The 19,666-nt window shown below is 36.9% G+C and overlaps 1 protein-coding gene across 1 annotated transcript; it reads left to right on the top strand.

Moving 5' to 3' along the window:
* The first annotated feature begins 10,525 nt into the window (after window positions 1-10,525).
* On the top strand, window positions 10,526-19,164 carry LOC124375405 (DOMON domain-containing protein FRRS1L). Its single transcript, XM_046833723.1, has 5 exons — window positions 10,526-10,875; window positions 15,904-15,988; window positions 16,621-16,759; window positions 16,983-17,229; window positions 18,085-19,164. Exons 1-5 carry the CDS (start codon window positions 10,680-10,682, stop codon window positions 18,255-18,257), a joined length of 840 nt encoding a protein of 279 aa, XP_046689679.1. The 5' UTR covers window positions 10,526-10,679; the 3' UTR covers window positions 18,258-19,164.
* The last annotated feature ends 502 nt before the right edge of the window (window positions 19,165-19,666 follow it).

The raw sequence follows: 19,666 nt of genomic DNA, 5'->3' as shown, positions 1-19,666 counted from the left end.
TATATATATATATATATATATATATATATATATATATATATATATATGTGTGTGTTTATCTATTTAGCATAATTCACTGACACTAGGCACCCAAAGCACACTGAATTTAACCTCAATAAGATTCATTTTTTTAAATGATCCAACCCATATCTTGATTATTACACGGTCTTTCAGCAATCACTTTCTCATCCTTACAATGAATTCTAAATACAGTATGGATGGGACACTCCAGTCCAGTCCAGTACCAATCCATTAGAGAATCCAATCCACCTACCAGCATGTTATGGACAGTGGAAGAAAATTAGAGAATAAAGAGGAAACCTATAAATAAGCTCACTTATAAATAAAATAAATAAATAAAAACACGAATTTATGATCAGAAGATTTTGAGCTGTGAATTGTGCTACACAAATACAACCGACTACAATGATAAACGTTTAATAAGTGATCTCAAACGGCTGATCCATTTCCCTGTTACCAACTGAGCAGAGGCATAAATCATTCAATTATCTTCAGAGCCTCATTCAGAAATCTGTGAGCCTGAGAGATGGAAGGAGAGAATTAGAAAGAGAGAATTAGAGGTTTAGTGAGGGGAGAACACATGGGAAATCACAGCGCTTCACAGCATGGCACACGTCTGTCCCACACTACGCAGGGGGATGACAGGATATCGAAGAACTGTACAAAAGGGTCGGATTGGACAAAAGCACAGAGTTTGTGTATTAATTTTTATTTTCCCAGTTGTTGCTTAATTTTTAATGCCATTTCTGTACTTCATTTTTCTCTTCACAAACAGTTATTTTTGCCTCTCTGATGTAAATCTGAATTTTAACTTCAGATATTGCATTCCTTGCCTGACTAATATTGTGATGTAACTTCTTCAGCAGCCTTCGCTCCTCACATTCATCAATGAGTCTCAGCCGCCCATGACCCTGTCACCGGTTCACCACTGTTTCTTCCTTGGATTACTTTAGATAGATCCTACCCAACTCAGAGCAGGACCACCTCACAAGAGCTGCAGTTTATCCCACCCACTAACAGGTGCCATGATGAAAAGATAATCAGTGTTATTCACTCACCGGTCCTAATGTTATAATGTCATAATGTTATGCCTGATCAGTGTATAATGATAACAATACAAAACACAAAACATCATAGGCATACCAAAACTGTGTATTGTCACTGGAAGAGTTATTTAGCCTGATAAAATTTAATCATCTTTGTTACGGAGGCTATTGGGGGACCTGCAGTGCCATCACTTTTACTGTGGGCTATTTTCACAACTTCATCAATTACAGTAACGCATTTAATGACAGGGCATTCCTCATATCGCTGTGTGTAGGAGAGGAGGGGTGATGATAAAGATAACCTACCTCATCAGTGCTTGTGATTACAGTAATGATTGGTCTTTTATTAAAATAACATATCTGTGTATAAGCAAATGTGCGATATATCAGGAATAAACAAAGTATAAACAGGCCTGAATCTACAACCATCTGCAACTTACTCTGGAAAAAGAGCCTATTTGTTAAATGAGGCTGTGTAAATAAGAATAACATCCTAGAGACTTTTAAACAAGCAGTTAATACCACTGAACAATGAACACTGTGCTGGTATTACTATTTATTTATTGTACAGCACTTTTTTATTGTTGTTACACAACTGTTCATGAATAATCCTTGCTGGGTCACTATAGGGAGACTTGTACACCTGCTCATTTGTGCATTTGTTAAATCGGGCTTGCACAAATATGACCTGAGGTCAAGAGCCTTAGGTAAGATTTTTATCAGACAGTTTGGTTTCTAGAAGCTGTTGATATTTTTTTACACACAATAGTCTCTAGTTGCACAGAAGTTTGCAAAAAACAAAAAACATTTATTTCTACAAGCAGAAATGTCTTGCTAATAAGAGAGACTGGATCGAGCTGACAATAAGACTTTTAAAAATCAGTTTGGTGAGCAGAAAAATGTACAGGAACATGGTGTACAACAACAGTAGACCACATTCAAATCCACTCCTGTCAGCCAAGAATAAGAGGTGGTGCCAAAAAGTTTCTAGACTAGTTTTGTAATGCACCAACAGATGGCAGCACAAGGTTGCACGCACAGTCACAGGAAGCACCAACTTTCACAAGTCAGTGTGCCAAAAAACATCGTCCTGTGAATATTGGGAGCTGTGCAACTGTTATTCTGACTATGTGCGTTACCACGTCCGTGATTTCACCATGCACAGCAAGTTAGAACAAAGAGCACACATGAAATTCTGCATGAAACTGGGCAAATCTGCCACAGAGATATTTGACATGATTTGGCAAGTTTAAGGCGATTCGAGGTGTTTTGAGTGGCACGCAAACTTCAAAAGTAAAATAATATAACTGGAAGATGAGGAGAGATCAGGAAGACCTTCAACAAACTCAACCTCAACCCTGATCATCAGAGAACAATCCCCAGCATTGCTGAAATTTCCTGTGTGTCATACAGAACAGTCCAGGCAATCCTCATGTGTGATTTGAACATGCTGCCAAATTCGTCCCCAGGCTGCTGACCCAGGAGCAGAAGGAGCACCTCGTCAAAGAACTCCGTCAGCGTGCCATGGATGACCTTACATAGAAATTTACACAGTTATTTGCTGGCATTATGATATAGATTGAAGTCTGTAAAGATTTTTATGATTAATACGCGAAATGAATTTAAAGTACAATTTGCAGCACAAAAACCCATTACCCATTACCAAAAGTCCATGAGGTTGCAATCATCCATTTGTAACATATTTGTGGTAGATTTGCACATGTGCTTATGTTTTTGCATGTGGACACACTAATGACAGGACCGAATGCAAACACAGAAATCTTCCCATCATCCAGATAACTTCAAGAAAATAATAAATGGCTTTCTTTTTTGCCACCAATTTCACATTAGAACTTCATCTTGAAGTTAAGGATGCACTGGAGGAGTACACCATGGGGACTACTTCCCCTATCTCACGCTTTCCTTTTTCTTTTCTCTCCCTCTCTCTTCTTCTCATCTTCGGCTCTTGCTGCGGGCTGTGGAGAGTGATTGGCGTCTTCCGTTGCGGATCGAGTGGCTCCTTGAGCCGGTTAGAAGAGCCTCTCATGGTTGCCATGGTAATTGACAGAGATTGGCGCTAAGGCATGCTGTTTGATCAAGTTAGCACTAATTCGTGTTTAATGGAGCTATTGATCGGAAAACACGTCGCTGTTTGTGTTCCAACAGCCCCGGTCGAAGCCGTCAGATTAGCTGAGTACACCGGCATTAACACAGAAAAGACAAAATACAGCAAAGCAAACAAGAGACAGACATACAATAGATGTATTAGAGGAAAACGTTTTAAACAAGCAAGAAGACAAATAAGCATGTAATGTTATTTAAGGAAATCTGATATATTTGTAAAAGATAACAATTTCTTGGTAGCTTAGATAATGTATTTATTTTTCACGTTTTACTGTTACATTTATGATATTTATCAGACACCCTTATCCAGAGCAAAGTTTTCGGTCAGTCATAGGACTAGAACATAGCACATTCTTTTAATTGGATATATATTACTTGTCCACAGTGGTAAATGAAGTAAATGTTATTTGTTACTGTACTTAAGCAGCTTTTTTTGTGTATCTGTACTTTACTGAAGAATTTATTTTTTTGGAAGAATTTTACTTAAACTTTATTACATTTCCAAGTCAAATCTTTTACTTTTTACTCAACCACATTTTGCCAAATAAGCTCTTTCTTTTTATATATAAGTGGATAAAAACGTAACTGGTCAAAAACGCAGCAAGCCACCAATCAGGGTAGAGCTCAAGCTCTGTTTTAAACTTGTTTTGATTAGTGCTTTCTACTTAACACAAATATACAGTTCAGCATCAGTTCAACAGCAAGCAAAACATTTTGAGAGGATGATGATGATGGGAAATGATGAAAGAAATTACTGACTCAAACTTGCCACATCACCCGTGGCCTTGTTTGCGCAATTTTTCTAAAGAAGTTGAAAAAAAGGTTTTGGACTCGTGATCATTTTAATATAAATCAGTGTTTGACTCATTAATATCATTCTATTAATGCAAAGAGTAACATTAGAGTCTTTACACGTAAACTGAGTTTACAAAAAGGATAATAGGAGCATTATAGCTATAATAAATCATATTACTTTAGATGTTTAAGTACATTTGAAGGCAAATACTTCTGTACTTTTACTCAAGTGAAGGTTTAAAGGGAGCACTTTTACTTTTACTGGAGTCATATTTTACCCTGCATATCTTTACTGTAACTTAAGTACATGGTTTGTGTACTTTGTCCACCAAGGTTTGACCACAAAAATATTCTGAAACTTCAACTACCACTATTTAAAGCATGTAAGTGATTTAGTGAAGCCAACCCAAACAGCTGTTCACGTTGCATCACAGGGCCATGTAACCCACTTGGAAGGAAATGCTTTCCGCCCTCTTCAACATATATGAGCTCACAGACACTCATGATTGACAAAGCGACAGAGCGTATTATATTTCTGCTTTCCAGAGAGCACAGCCATTTTAGCCCCCTTTGCTCTCTACCACTGATGGTGCTCCGAACTCCTGCTTCCTGGCTATGGTACAATATTTTTCTCGTATACCAATCAGAAGTGGATAACTGGCACTAAAAAATAATTAAAACATTACCAAATAATTTATATTAATTTGAATTGACTAACATAAATATAAATATAAAATAAAATAATATAATAAAATAAATGAATAAGGAATTGTACTGTTGTCCAATACTGATAAATGTGATAAATGTGCAATAATTACAACAAAGTATTGGAGCTGCAGGTTTTTCACCATTATAAAAGCTTATGTTTATAAATAATTTCATTATTTCTCCTGATCAGGGTTACCATTACCATCGACCCTGTGCAATGTGAGAAAATTTACAATAGTAATGATTATTTTAATACAAATGGGAAGAACATTCAGAAAAGGTACAAATAAAAATCTGGATGAAATAAATAGCTAAAATACTGTACTGTGCAAATGTAAGTAAGAGTTTTAATAATTTAAAATAGATTAATAAATATTTTTTTGTCATTTATAAAGGGGTCCTCAATTATAAAAAAAAATACTTAACCACAAGATGAAATATTTTTGTCACTGCTTCTGTATTCCATGAAATGTAATGTTATTTTGTATCAAAAGGTCTGAAAACTATATGATATTACATGAAATTACATATGATATTATCTATAATTTATTCTCAATTTTTGCTTTATAAGAGCTTGATCCTACTGTAAAGTATAGACTCTAAACAAGACGAGAGCAAAGTGAGATATAGTTTCTATTTTTTTAACTGGTCAAACAAAGAGACAGAGATCGCTGACATGCACACACAAGGACACACACACACAAATACACGAGCTCAATCCATCATGACAAACACCTTCCCTTGGGAAGGAGGGGGAAAAGAATCTAACGTGCTACACCATCAGCAGATTAATGGGCTAATACAAGGCGCGTGCTCATAATGGGCTCCTAGGGAGAATGGGGAATCTCAGAGATTAAGCCAGACCTGTCCACAGTGAGCAACACACGTCTCAATCGATCCCTGCGTATGCATGTATGTATGTCAGTATGAGAAAAAATAAATGAAAGTGTGTGTGTGCATGATAGTATGAGAGTGAGAGTGATGGGCATCACTGCAGGCATCATTTTTCTGCCAGGTTAAAGACACTTTTGGTGAAGCCTCAAACACACACACTATATTGAGTAATAGACATTTTGACATATGCTTTTCTTATTCATGATTTTCCTTAATGTACACAGGTATATAATGTGAAACATTTTTACACGGGATTGCATGTTTATCAGGCAACAGATAATTTCAGATGTATTTTTATTAATTCAAATGTGGAAATATGGTGACTTTTCCCACAAAGTTGAAGGCACACAATTGTATACAATGTCTTTGGATGTGGTAGCATTGCATTTTCCCTCCACTTGAACTAAGAGACCTGAACTTGTCCCCTGTGCACAGAGCCAGCCCAATGAAGAAATGGTGTAAATGGGTTGGAGTGGAAGATCTTGACTGGCCTGTTATAGAGCTCTGACGTCAACCCTACTGAACACCTTTTGATGAATTGGAACAACACCCCAGGCCTCCTTACTTCACCTACATCAGTACCTGTCTTTACTATTGCCCTTGTGGCTGAATGAGCACAAATCTCCACAATCGCACTCCAGAAATATATTCAGATGTTTAGCATCTTCCCAGAAGACTGGAGCTTATTATAACAGCAAATGGTGACTAAATAGAAAAAGTGGAATAGAAATAGTTAACTTTCATAGGTGTTTGTATGAGCAATGAATCTTAAATCTATAGATTCATAGAATAGACTGTATTGAATTTCTTGAGTATGAGATTAGCAGTGAGCCCATGACCAAACTATTACATTTTGTGAATGAATTAAACCAGTATGGGGCATGCTGTTACAGGAAAACAGTCAATTCAATACATTTTTATTTGTATAGCACTTTTAACAATGGACATTGTTTCAAATCAGCTTTAAACAGATTATGCATATAATGAGTGGCGATATGGTGTGATGCAGATATGACGTGACATAAAACAATGTTAATCTTACCACCTTGAAGCTGTTGATATCCCAGTTAGTGTGGAAACTCTGTTTTGACTAACATCCAGATCATGTGGACCATGTGTGTGTGTGTGTGTGTGTGTGTGTGTGTGTTTGTGTGCGGGTTCATAATCTTAAGAATGGGAGCATTTGTGGCCATTGTCTATATACTCACACACACAGGCACAGTCCCAGAAGAAACACTATTGACATCTAGCTGATTTGGGTGAAAGTGTGTGTGTGTGTGTGTGTGTGTGTGTGTGTGTGTGTGTGTGTGTGTCTGAAGATAAGGCAGGTATGCCGTAGGTTCTTCATTACGCTGGATGGAGATCTCATCATCCATTCTCCCCCAGCACTTTAGTGGTAATTGGGTATGGCTATTAGATCTGTGTGTGTGTGTGTGTGTGTGTGTGTGTGTGTGTGTGTGTGTGTGTGCGTGTGTGTGTGTGCGTGCGTGCGTGCGTGTGTGTGTGTGTGTGTGTGTGTGCGCGTGTGTGTTTCTGTGTGTGTGTGTGTGTGTGTGTGTGAGTGTGTATGTGTGTGTGTCTGTGTTGATAGGGATAGAGGTTATTAAACCCGGTCAAATTTTAAGTAGACTTTAATAGCCATGCTTAGTGGTAGTTAATTAACCATGTCCAGTGAGAAAGAGAGGAATTTTCGACTGTGTCTGGGTTTAGCCAGACAAAATAAAAGGTGTTTGGGGTAAATTTCGGAATGTGCTCAAGGAGATTTGTGCTCTTTCAGCTACAAGGGCATTAAAATAAAATCAGGTACTGTACTGATGTAGTGTAAGGGGTCCTGGGTGCAGTCAGTGTTCCAATTCATCCCAAAGGTGTTCAATAGGGTTAATAGCAGAGCTCCATATTAAGCCACAAAGATCTTCTGCTCCAACCCATGTAAAGCATATCTTGATAAAGTTTGCTTTGTTCACAGGGACATTGTCATGCTGGAATTTGGGAAGTTCAAATTAAGGTTAAAGGTACTGTTATTACATCCAAAGATCTGATACAATTGTGTGCCTTGAAAAATCGGGTATACTTTGTACAAATGTGTGTGTGTGTGTGTGTGTGTGTGTGTGTGTGTGTGTGTGTGTGTGTGCATGTGTGTGTGTGTGTGTGTGTGTGTGCATATGTGTGTAAATCTAATTCCCTGCTTTCTGACATGGAAATACCAAAAGCCAAATAACTTAAATCATTGCTCGAAAAAATACATTGAACATGTCATTTTTCATTTGTCTTACTTTTATTTGTAACTCCTTTGCGAACTTTGATACAAATGCATTCTCTTCTTATGAATACTTCTGAGTCAACACTGCCATCTTGTGACTTGTTTTTAGTTAGCAGGTTGTGTCTTTTGATTGAATCCGTCTCATATTGTTATGTAAAATGTCAAATGAAGCATGAAAGCTTCGAAACTCCCTCAGTATAACAGCAGGTGAGCTTATATATAAAATTAGAAATAAAATGTGAAAAGAAATTGCTTTAATGTTTGCTATAATGTCTGAAATCAGCACCTGCTCTCAGTCCAAATGAGCATTAAAAACATAACTGCCTTTCATAGTGATGTAATGATGACCTCTATTTAAAAAAAAAACACACAGACCAGCATAATTCTCCTAAAAGGTGCTCTTAATACATGATTAACTTTATATGCTACAATTCATTTTAATATACATTTATTACATATATATATATATATATATATATATATATATATATATATATATATATATATATATATATATGTAAGTCTTTAGTACAGAGTCTACAATAACTGAAATATTTAACATATATAAATAAAACCTTATATATGTTTTAGTACTAATATTACATATAGTAATAGAGGGTTTAATTCTACCTCATACCCAAATTTCCTGGGAGAATGAGGAAATCCGATACAAACCTAAAAAGGATAAAATGATTACTAAAAGTGAATGAATAAATAAACTTTGTAATTATTATATATTGCAATGCAACATTTCTAATTATTGCATATTTCAAGATAACTTACATTTAGCATTCACTATGCACTGTGTGATCAAAAGTATTGCTTTTTCCAGCCATATTTGATTCTTCCTTAACTGTTTTCCTCAAAAGATTGAAGGCACATAATTGTAAAGGATGATTTGAAGTGGTAGTATTACATTTTCCATTCACTTGATCTAGGAGACCCGAACCTGTTCTAGCAACATGTTCTCAGGGAGGATGAGCTAATTTTTAGGCAGGGGAAAAAAACTAAACTGTTTCTTAATGCCTCTCATTTCATTGTCTCCTCCATTATACCATTTGCAAAGCAGTTTCTTCAGCTGGAGTTGGCTCTGCTTGGAGTTTTTGCCATGCGATCTTTATTCTGTTGCATCCTGTATTGGCTTGTGTATTCTGTCCTGAAAAAAGGGCTCTAAAGGGCAATGGATGCAAATGCAGAATTTCCTATTATAAAAACTTCAACAAAGAAAGCAGACCCAGGCAAAGGGAAATGTCCAAGATAGCCATGACTATCTTTAGTTGTCTCAACAGAGGCATCCTTTAGTCTTTACTCTATGAAATTTTTAACATTCATGCTATAGTGAACAGCTAGTTAGTTGAAAGAAATTGGCTGTGCTGTCTGTGTGGGAGGGAAATTCAATTTTTGTCACATAGTTTAAATTGGTAAGCTAAAAACATGGATGAACTTGTCCAACTTTAAGATCTTTTGCCGGCCATACAACTGTTATAGAATTCATACTATGTTACTAGGGTCACTTACATGTTAAGAGAAACCTTCTGTAATAGCTCAGTAGTAATAGTAGTAGATAGTAGTGCTCAATGCAATTCAAGAAAAAAATGCAATCAAAAGTTGAAAGATGACGAATAACAACTTTCTTTTGTTGCCATGGTGTAAATTGATGCAGATTTTTGTGAAAATTCCAAATGAATATTTTTAGAAAATATATTTAGAAATATTTTTTACATCAAAATTAATCCTAAAAAAAAAATATCAGCACTTAAAAAAAATAAAAGAAAGGTTGTGTATGTCTTTGTTGTTTCTGCATTTTATGTCAAATTAATCATTTTGTATTTTGTGTCAATTGTACAGTTTCATCAAAAATTTTTAAATTCATCTTCTTTTTAACTTTATTGCAAAAAGACAACAATCTTGCAGAGTGAAAAAAAAATCTTAATTTTCTTTAAGTTTATTTATTTATTTTTTTAATTAAATTTACTGAATTGATATTTATTGCCAATAATTTAGTATGGAGGAATAGATAAGGCACACAAAACAACAACAACGAAAAAAAAAAGCCTATATGATACATTTACATTATGGCTTATACTTATTATTATTATTATTATTATTATTATTATTATTATTATTATTATGGCTATCCATAATCTGTTTAACACTATTTTCATTGAAGTGATGAGCCTGTCTCTGCACATAAATAATATCTAATTTATTTACAATAGTAAAGTATTTTATTTAATTAGGCTATCATACACAGTATAATAGGATTTAATTGGATTAGACTGGATTTGATTGGATTACCTGTCACTTGAACTTGCCTGGATAATGTGACAATGATGGCAGTAAAACAACCCACAGTAAAATGTGAAAGCATGTTTTTGATCCATCAGACACGTGGTGCTCTCTTATTGGAGTTGCACAGTGGCAGTCTCAGTACCACAACATGAAGAGGGCGAGAGAAACTGGTGCAACGATAGGGGAACCGAGGTTATGAGAATTAGCGTTTGACAAAATGATAAGCCTTATTAGGTCTAATGTTGTGTTATATAATGGATTGAAGAAAATTAATGTCAAATATAAATGTCCACATTTTTAAATGGAATTTATATTTTAGCCAAAGCACCATTGTGCATACTAGAACCCCCCCTCTGAGGTACTTGGTACAGCTATATTGGCCGCGTCCAGAGCATCATTACCATTATTAGCTGCATTTCTTTCATTCATAAACGTGATCTAATCGGCTTAAATATCAGGCACTGGAATGACACTCAAAGCTCACACGCCATTTCTTTCTTTTGGGTTTGATAAATAAATCTGGGAAGAAACCTCTGGGGATGTTTCTTGTGCATGTCTTTCTGCTTCTGCTGGAGCCGAGCCTTTGGCGGCTGATCACAGGCAGCCCAACCGACGAAAACACGCGCCGGAGCGGCCATGGCGAACAGGGAGAACCAGGACACAACGAGCACCACAAGGATTCCTACAGCACTTTTGCTTCAGAATTTCTGGTGTCTAGATACCTTTCAGACGAAGGTATTACAACTGGCTTCCTAATAATAAGTCCTGCTGAGGAATGTATTTTGTCTTTTGGTGACTGTGCGACTTGTGGTGTTGTAGGCCTGGTAAAAAATATACAGGAATCTTATTTCAAAGCCTACTCTAATCTTTTTGTATCTCAAAGGACGTATGTCAGAATTTTATAAACATGTATATAATTTGGAGAGAATTTTTTTTGTGTGGCTTTGTGGTTTTGTGGTGTCGGATAGACACCCGTTCATTTTGGAAGCAGGTCTTTCAGCACCGCGGTCAGCACCCCTGACTGGGGATTAGGCCACGCCCCTATGCCTTACACAGAGTAGTAGTACAGGTTATTTACTAAGAAATACTAGAAATACTCCCCTCGATCTAAACATTTCCATACACAATATTGTGCAAAGTTGTAGGCACTTGCTGTAAAGTAAGAATGCTGTCGAAAAAGAAGTGTTAATAGTTTATCAATGAACAAAATGGAAAGTAAATGAACATAAGAGAAATCCAAATCAAATCAATATTTGGTGTGACCACTGTTTGCATGCAAAACAGCATCAGTACTAAACAGTGGGTACACTTGTTCACAGTTTTTAAAAAAACTCGGCAGATAGGTTGTTCCAAATATCTTGGAGAACTAGCAAAGATCTACTGTGGATGTAGGCTTCGAATCCTTCTGTCTCTTCATGTAAACCCAGACAGACTTGTGTGGACTCCTTGTTCTTCTCTATGTTGAATATGGTTCTAAATAACATTGGCTGTATGTTTGCTGTTGTTGTCATGGTGCACAATAAATTTGGGTCCATCAGATGCTTCCCTGATGGTATTGCATGGTGGATAAGTATCAGTCAATAATTTGTTATTCTATTCTATTTGGAGAAATGCAGCCCCAAATGTGCAAGGAACTTGGTGCTGCTGAACATATTGTGATGTTGATGGGATGTAAGCATGATGTGTCTTTTATCCACTGCATTAAATTTTCTTGGCTGACCACTGCATTTACGGTCCTCAAAACTGCCCGTTTCTTTGTGCTTTTAAAAAATACCCCAGTGTTCGCTAAAACCTTTGCCTGAGAGAGACCTTGCTGATGTAGTATAAATACCCTGTTTCTAGTTGCTGTGCTCAGTCTTGCCATGGTATATGACCTCTGATATGAAAATGTCTTCCACAACCTCACCTTAGTAGCAGAGTTTGGCTGTTCCTCGCCCACTAAGCCTCCAATTGTCTCTGTTTCAGTTAATGACTGTTCTTAAACCTTAGCACCTGCTTGGTATAATTGGTTAATCATACACTTAAGTCTGATTCTACAAATCCCTGAATTTGTGCAAGTGTACAGTGTACAAAAGTAAGAACTGAAATCCAAAGGGTAGTCACATAAAATATTGATTCTATCTGGATTTTTATTCTGTTCATTTACTTTTCATTTTGTTAAAAGCATTTTTCACTACTACCTAAAACTTTTGCACAGCGCTATTCTTAATTGCAACTACTTTAATATTAGTTCTTTAGGCGACATTGTGTACTGGGCTACTTTGCTGCCTCACAGCTCACAGTCCCTGGTTTGATGCTGAGCTCAAGTGTCTAAGGAGCTCTAACTGCCTGTGTGGGTTTCCTCCAGTTTCTCTGGTTTTATTCAATTTTGAAAAGTATAATGCGAAAAAATTTTCATGCCGGTACAATAACTACTGTCAGCTAATTTACAGTTTTTTGTTTGTCAGACAGCATTGATCTAAAGCAGTGCTCCTCAAACTTTTTTGCATCAAGGACTGGTTTCAAGCAAGATGAATTTTTTCAAGAACTGGACCAGAGTGGGTGTCACTGTCACGGACACATGAGAGAGGAAACTGGAGCAGATGGTACACTTAACTGAGTGCTCCCTTAGAAGCTTAGCCAGTAGCATGGAAGCACAGTGAACAAGAGTGGTGGGAAGTCCGGGTGGTCTATGGTCGTAACTTGTAGATCAGATGGTGAGTGAAGGGGAATAGGAACCTTATAAAGGGGATGAGTAAATGGAGGACAGGTGTAGGTGATTAGTATGAGGAGGACAGGTGTAGTGATTAGTAGGAGGGAGAGGCTGAGTGAGAGTGTGAGCATTGGAGGGAGGTGTGACTGGTGACTCCCTGACAGTCACACACAATAATATGCATAATAAATTAATATTACATATTATAAAATTTAAATAGTAATTTAATGATTACATATTTAATTTGAAAAAGGAACTCGGCTTACCATAATGTAGATCCAGTTGGAGATAAATGTATCAATGCAAAGAAAAAAATATTGGCATAGTGTTTTTGTTTGCTTTTTTTTAGAAACCACCCTGCAGACTGCAAAAGTCAATAAAATTAACAAAAAAAAAGTTTTTATTCTTTTTGTCCAGCTCGGTACCAAAGGATGCAGGCACAGTACAGTACAGCCCAGTGGTTGCGGACATCTGATCTCCATCAAATCACGTTATTACAAAATATGGTTAAAGAAATATGCCTTGTCTATAAAAATATCTTAAACGATGATTGTTTTATGCGCAGTTCACTCTATTAATTACGTATTCACGCTTAAATAAAAGAGTCTCACACACGCATATTCTTCAGTGTTTTCTTTGCTCCACTTCCCGTGTTGGCGCATTCTAATGACGTCACATACACAACTTGTAGTCCTTATACTACATGGTATGTCACATCTTGCAAACCTTAAATAAAATATTGTAACAGATGAACTGAGCAGCCATCCATGGAGCAAAATTATAACAAAATTTAATGAATATAGCCCACCTTTGACATTGTAGTTACATGGATTCATTGTTGCAAATCTGAAAGCTCAGACAGAAATAACTGTTCACAGGATAACCATTGCATGGGCACTGGACATAGCTGAGCTTTATGAAAGAGTAGCCAGTAGAAAAGCCATTACTAAAAAGAAATTAATAAATATGAAATCTTGCTTTGGAGACTGAGTAAACATATGGGAAAAGGTTTACAGGTTTCATGAAACTTAGCTTTGAGACACTTTTTGTAGAAACCTAACACTGCTCTTGACTCTAAGAACATTAGACTACTTATCAGCAGGGAAACTGTTTAGGGCAGGCAAAATTGATTAAGGCAAATTCAGGAGAATCTAAAAGCAAAAATATGGTTTAGTCTCCAAATACTCCAAATAAGATGAATTATGCTATTAAAGCTACAGTGCATCTGGGAAGTATTCACAGTGCTTCACTTTTAATGTTATAGCCTTATTTCAAAATGGGTTAAACTCATTATTTTCCTCAAAATGTTACAAGCAATAATAACAAATTTATGAAATCACAGCCTTTGCTTAATACTTTGTTGAAGCATCTTTGGCACCAATTGCAGCCTCAAGTCTTTTTGGGTTTGATGCTACAAGCTTGGCGCTCCTTTTTTGGGAGGTTACTCACATGCTTCTTTGCAGAACTTCTCAAGCAGGTTAGATGGGAGTGTCGGTGCACAGCCATTTTCAGATCTCTCCCAGATGTTCAATCAGGTTCAAGTCTGGGCTCTGGCTGGGCCTCTCAAGGACATTCACAGAGTCGTCCCGCGGCCACTCCTTTGTTACCTTGGCTGTGCGCTTAGTTTTGTAGTCCAGTTGGAAGATGAATCTTTGTGCCAGTCTGAGGTCCAGAGCGATCTAAAGCAGGTTTTTTATCAAGGATGCTTTGATACATTGCTGCATTAATCTTTTCCTCGATCCTGTCTAGTTTTTGCCGCTGAAAAACATCACCACAGCATGATGCTGCCACCACCATGCGTCACTGTAGGGATGGTATTGGTCTGGTAATAAGCAGTGCCTGGTTTAATACAGATATGATTCTCGTGGTCTGAGAGTACTTCAGGTGCCTTTTGTCAAACCCCATATGGGCTGTCATGTACTGTTTACTGAGGAGTGGCTTTCATCTGGCAACTTTACCATACAGGCCTGATTGGTGGAATGCTGCAGAGATGGTTGTTCTTCTGGAAGGTTCTCATCTGGAGCTCTTTCGGAGTAACCATGGGGTTGTAGGCCATCTCCCTGACTAAGGCCCTTCTCCCCAATTGCTCAGTTTGGCTGGGTGGCCCACTATAAGAAAAGTCCAAAATTCTTCCATTTACAGATGATTGAGGCCACTGTGCTCTTTGGGACCTTTAATGCTGCAGAAATGTTTCTGTACCCTTCACCAGATCTGTGCCTCGATACAATCCTGTCTTGGGGTCTACAGACAATTACTTGTACTTCATGGCTTGTTTTGTGCTCTGACATGCATTGTTAACTGTGGAACCTTCTATAGACAGGTGTGTGCCTTTCCAAATCATGTCCAATCAACATAATTTACCACAGGTGGATTCCAATCATGTTGTAAAAACATCTCATGGATGATCAGTGTCATTTTGAGTGCACTGTATATTATAGTATATAAACATATGCTAAACATATTAGAATGGCCTACTCAAACTACAGAGATTTTCTAAAAAAAGGTTTAGCACTTGCTTGCCTGAAGAATGTGACTTTGCTTCACCAGACCCTATGCATTCTATTGGTGAGGCTCTGACATACCCTATATAATAATTTGCAAATTATGCAATATTATGCATATTCTCCAACAACGTTTGTTCAAGTTCTTTGGTATTTCGATTGAGCTCTTTAAGCTTTTACACTATATGGCCAAATGCACATACATAGAACACTTGCTATCCCACCCACATGTGCGTTTTCTCCCAACAAAGTTAGAAGAATGTTGTGTAGGATGTCTGTATGTTGTAGCATTACAGCTTTATGTCACTGGCCCAAACCTGTTCCAGCATGACATTTCCCAATGAACAAAGAGAATGCTGACATTTTATTCCAAGGTTGGAATAGAGTTCGAGAACCTTGATCCACTAAACTCTACTGAACCCCTTTGATATAAACTGCATATGATAACACCAACTGCATCCCAGGCCTCCTCACCCAACAACAGTGCCTGATTTCACCAGTGATGGACAGTTATGAAGTAAATGTAATTCATTGAATTAAGCAGTCATTTGTCTGATTTGTGTCACACAGGGTATCCCTTCCCAACTGCACCACCTGTTGACCCCTTTGCCCGCATTAGAGTCAGCGACTGTGGAGTAACGAAAGGCTGTATCAGGTGAACTTAATGTTTAAATTGTAATAAACTAATTATAGTAATTACAGTATATATTATATATTATATACTATATGTAATAAATGTATAGATTACATATGAGAGCATACTCCTACCATGGCAATCTTGAATTCTTAATTCTGATCATTCAGGGGATGTTGATGAAGTATACAGTATTTTGTTTAGCAGCTCTTACAGTAGCTCCAGCTGTTAGAATTAAACGAACGTAGTCATTCCAAGACATTGTAATGTATGGAAGATGCTCCACATATTTTCTACACCATGAAACATAACTGTTCATGGATACAATTGTATTAATTGTCAACTTTCATGTTGTTATTTGGAAGTAATCTAATAGTAATCCAAATAAAATCAGCACACCTTGCTGTTTTTGATTATTTTTCCTTGGCAGCATACTTGAATGTTTTATTTCCTAAATATAACATTTTGTTAAAAAAAATAAATAAATAAAATTGACTAAGTCGCTTTAGTTTAGCTATTTTGTTTTTTATTCAGTTCATATAAATGTCACTAATGTCACTTAAATCTGTCAAAGTAATACATTTGAATAAATGATTGAACTCTGATAAGCAATATATAATTTTTGTCTCTTGAATGTGTGTGTATGTGTGTAGGTATGGAAAGCCAGGCTGTGACGCGGAAACGTGCGAATATTTCCTGAGTTACAGGCGTATCGGCACAGATGTTGAGTTCGAGATGAGTGCAGACACAGACGGCTGGGTTGCTGTCGGCTTTTCTTCTGACAAGAAAATGGTATTTATAGAAGAAATGCTAATTAAAATGTGGATCTGAAATAAGCAAGGGCTTATATTACAGATTTACCCTTAATTTTTAAACTAAAATGTTTGATCTTTTTGTATTTAAAGGCAATAATCCAAAAACATAGATATTTCTTAATGTAAATAATGTAATAATGTAAACCCATGTAAATGGATTAAAGAGAAATCATGGTGATAAACTGTAATTCCTCTCTCAGGGAGGTGATGATGTCATGGGCTGTGTCCACGATGATAACGGGCGTGTAAGAATCCATCATTTCTATAACGTAGGCCAGTGGGCCAAAGAGATCAGGCGAAACCCTGCACGGGATGAGGAGGGCCTCTTCGAGAACAATCGGGTGACTTGTCGCTTCAAGCGTCCGCTTTACGTGCCACGCGAGGAAACTCTAGTAGACCTGCATCTCAGCTGGTACTATCTGTTTGCCTGGGGACCTGCTATACAAGGTATATGTGTGTTAAAGGAGTAAAGCAATGCCATCATGCGGATCTGTGTGGATCTGTTGTATGTACTACTGTATATGTTTGTATGTATGTGTGTTTCTTCCTTCTTTTTTAATGATCTGTAAAATCTGGATCTTTCAGTTATTAGATGAATTTGAATTTATTCAAAAAAGGCATTATGTATTGCTTCATATCATGCCAAGTTTCATATCTGAGCACCCATAGGACAGTAAATTCTTCCATCTTGCCTGACTGTTTTGTTGTGTTATAATAATAATTTGTAAAACTGCCCATTTTGTCTCACATGTCTTTTTATGTTATATTACCCCTTCTCCTAAAAGCCTTTTTAAAAGTGGGGTTCGTAACAGCATACCTCTACTCTCAACCAGATGTTATAGGAACTTTTCTACTACCTCCAAAATACGTTCACAATCCACTTTGATAGGAAAATTGATACACCTGCTCACCTATGCACCTTTTCCATCATTTAACCCTGTGGCAGCAGAACAAAACATACCATCATACAAATACAGTTTAAGAGCTTCAGTTAAAGCTTACATCAAACATCCAAAATTGGATGAACCATTTTATGCATTTTCCTATTGAAGTGGATGGTGAGTGTATATTCGAATACTTTATCTGCATAGTTACAAATAATGCATCCCTGTTTGGTTACATCTCTATTGATAGGTGCATATACAGTATGTATGTCTCATAGTTACTAGGTTATCCATAACTTTGAGGCAATCAATACTCGGATATTACTCCACTCTACACAGAATTGGCATCATTTTTGCAATTTCAGTATCGCACCACATATTTGTCTGTGCTAACCTTCCTGTCTTCATTTTTCCCCAGGTTCCATAACGAGGCACGACTTCGACAACCCTCCGGTGTCTGACCACATGATCAGCATTTATAAATATGAGGACATTTTCATGCCCGCTACAGCCTACCAGACGTTTTCCTCCCCATTCTGTCTCCTGCTGATTGTGGCACTCACGTTCTACCTGCTAATGGGAAGCCCATAACCATGATGACATACTAGTGGGAGACATGATCTCACCATGAAATCAGGCAGGGATTGTTATTATGAATTAAAAGCATTAGAGACAGGCAGCAATAATAGAGTAATAATAATAATAAGAAATAATAATAATAATAATAATAATAATAATAATAATAACAAATCTATGTATTGAAAATAACAGGAAGAGTCAATCATCTGCAGCGAGCTAGTTTTATGCAGTACAGACACAGTAGTAGGAAGAAAGCTATATTGCTATAAAACATATTAATCAAGCTCAGAGTTTATAGAGATGACGTCTTAGCTTTTTTTCTCACAAGTATTTCTGGTATTGCTGATACGTTGTTGTATTTTTTCATGGCTTGTCAAATCGAGTGCCAAATACTGTATATGCAAGTGCCAGTTTGTTCACAATAGCATCACAGTTGCTTCCAGTATCACTAGGAGGTTCCAGAGAGAAAAAAAATACATCAGTAACTTTTGACAAAGAATTAGAAGCAGCTATTAGTATTACAGCAGACATGTCTAGTATAATGACTGGGTAACAGACTGTAGTCCTTTAGTATCTAATAATATGGCAGTAAAGCCTAGTCTGTTTTTTTTAAAGCAATGAATTTAAACTTTAAGCCCACATACAGATGGCTTACATACAGCCGCAACACAAGCCAGCCGCACGACAATAGTATTAGCAACTGCGAACCATCTGAAGCATGCCAGCATTTTCTGAACCAATTAACAGACACAAGTCTCTTCACTCGGGTGTGTCTGGTTTTATGTGCTATTTTGACTTTATATTTTTCTGTAACATTAATTTATATTCTACGTAAATGGTCGACACCTTATTTTGCATTTACTAACTCAGTGTTTATCTGCTACTGATATCTCATTATTAAACAGTGTAGACCACCCTGGCTGTTTGTTTATCGTTTCTAATGGATTCATCTAGGAGTAAAATAAAAATGTTTTATTAATGTTTAATTGAATTAATGTTATAGGAAAATAATTCAATACAGGGTGATGTGATCCAGGCAGCCTAATGCAATGCTACATTATCACACAGATCACCTCAGATTTGAGTGTTATTTTTTTTTCATTAGTGAAATTCATTGTACATTTCAATTAATATATTAAATGTCATTACTTGAAATATTATACATTATTACTTTTTTTCCCCTAGGTTCCCTGGTGGTCTAGTAGTTAGGATGCGGCGCTCTCACCGCTGCGGCCCGGGTTTGATCCCCGATCAGGGAACCAACCCCAGCCACTCTTAGTGCCGGTCCCAAGCCCAGATAAATGGGGAGGGTTGCATTAGGAAGGGCATCCAGCGTAAAAACATGTGCCAAATCAAACATACGGATGATCCGCTGTGGTGACCCCTAATGTGACAAGCCGAAAATAAGTTTACTTACAATT

The sequence above is a fragment of the Silurus meridionalis genome, chromosome 21 (assembly GCF_014805685.1).
Source record: "Silurus meridionalis isolate SWU-2019-XX chromosome 21, ASM1480568v1, whole genome shotgun sequence".
NCBI classification, from domain to species: Eukaryota; Metazoa; Chordata; class Actinopteri; order Siluriformes; family Siluridae; genus Silurus; species Silurus meridionalis.
The sequence above is the reverse complement of the archived record's forward strand: the minus strand, read 5'-3'. Positions and strand labels throughout refer to the sequence as shown.

What these genes read in the sequence shown, in the direction of transcription:
- LOC124375405 (XM_046833723.1), top strand. Translation starts at nt 10,680, where the DNA reads ATGTTTCTTGTGCATGTCTTTCTGCTTCTGCTGGAGCCGAGCCTTTGG. An exon ending in TAGATACCTTTCAGACGAAG is followed by an intron (nt 10,876 to 15,903) that starts GTATTACAACTG and finishes TGTGTCACACAG; the next exon opens with GGTATCCCTTCCCAACTGCA. An exon ending in GTAACGAAAGGCTGTATCAG is followed by an intron (nt 15,989 to 16,620) that starts GTGAACTTAATG and finishes GTATGTGTGTAG; the next exon opens with GTATGGAAAGCCAGGCTGTG.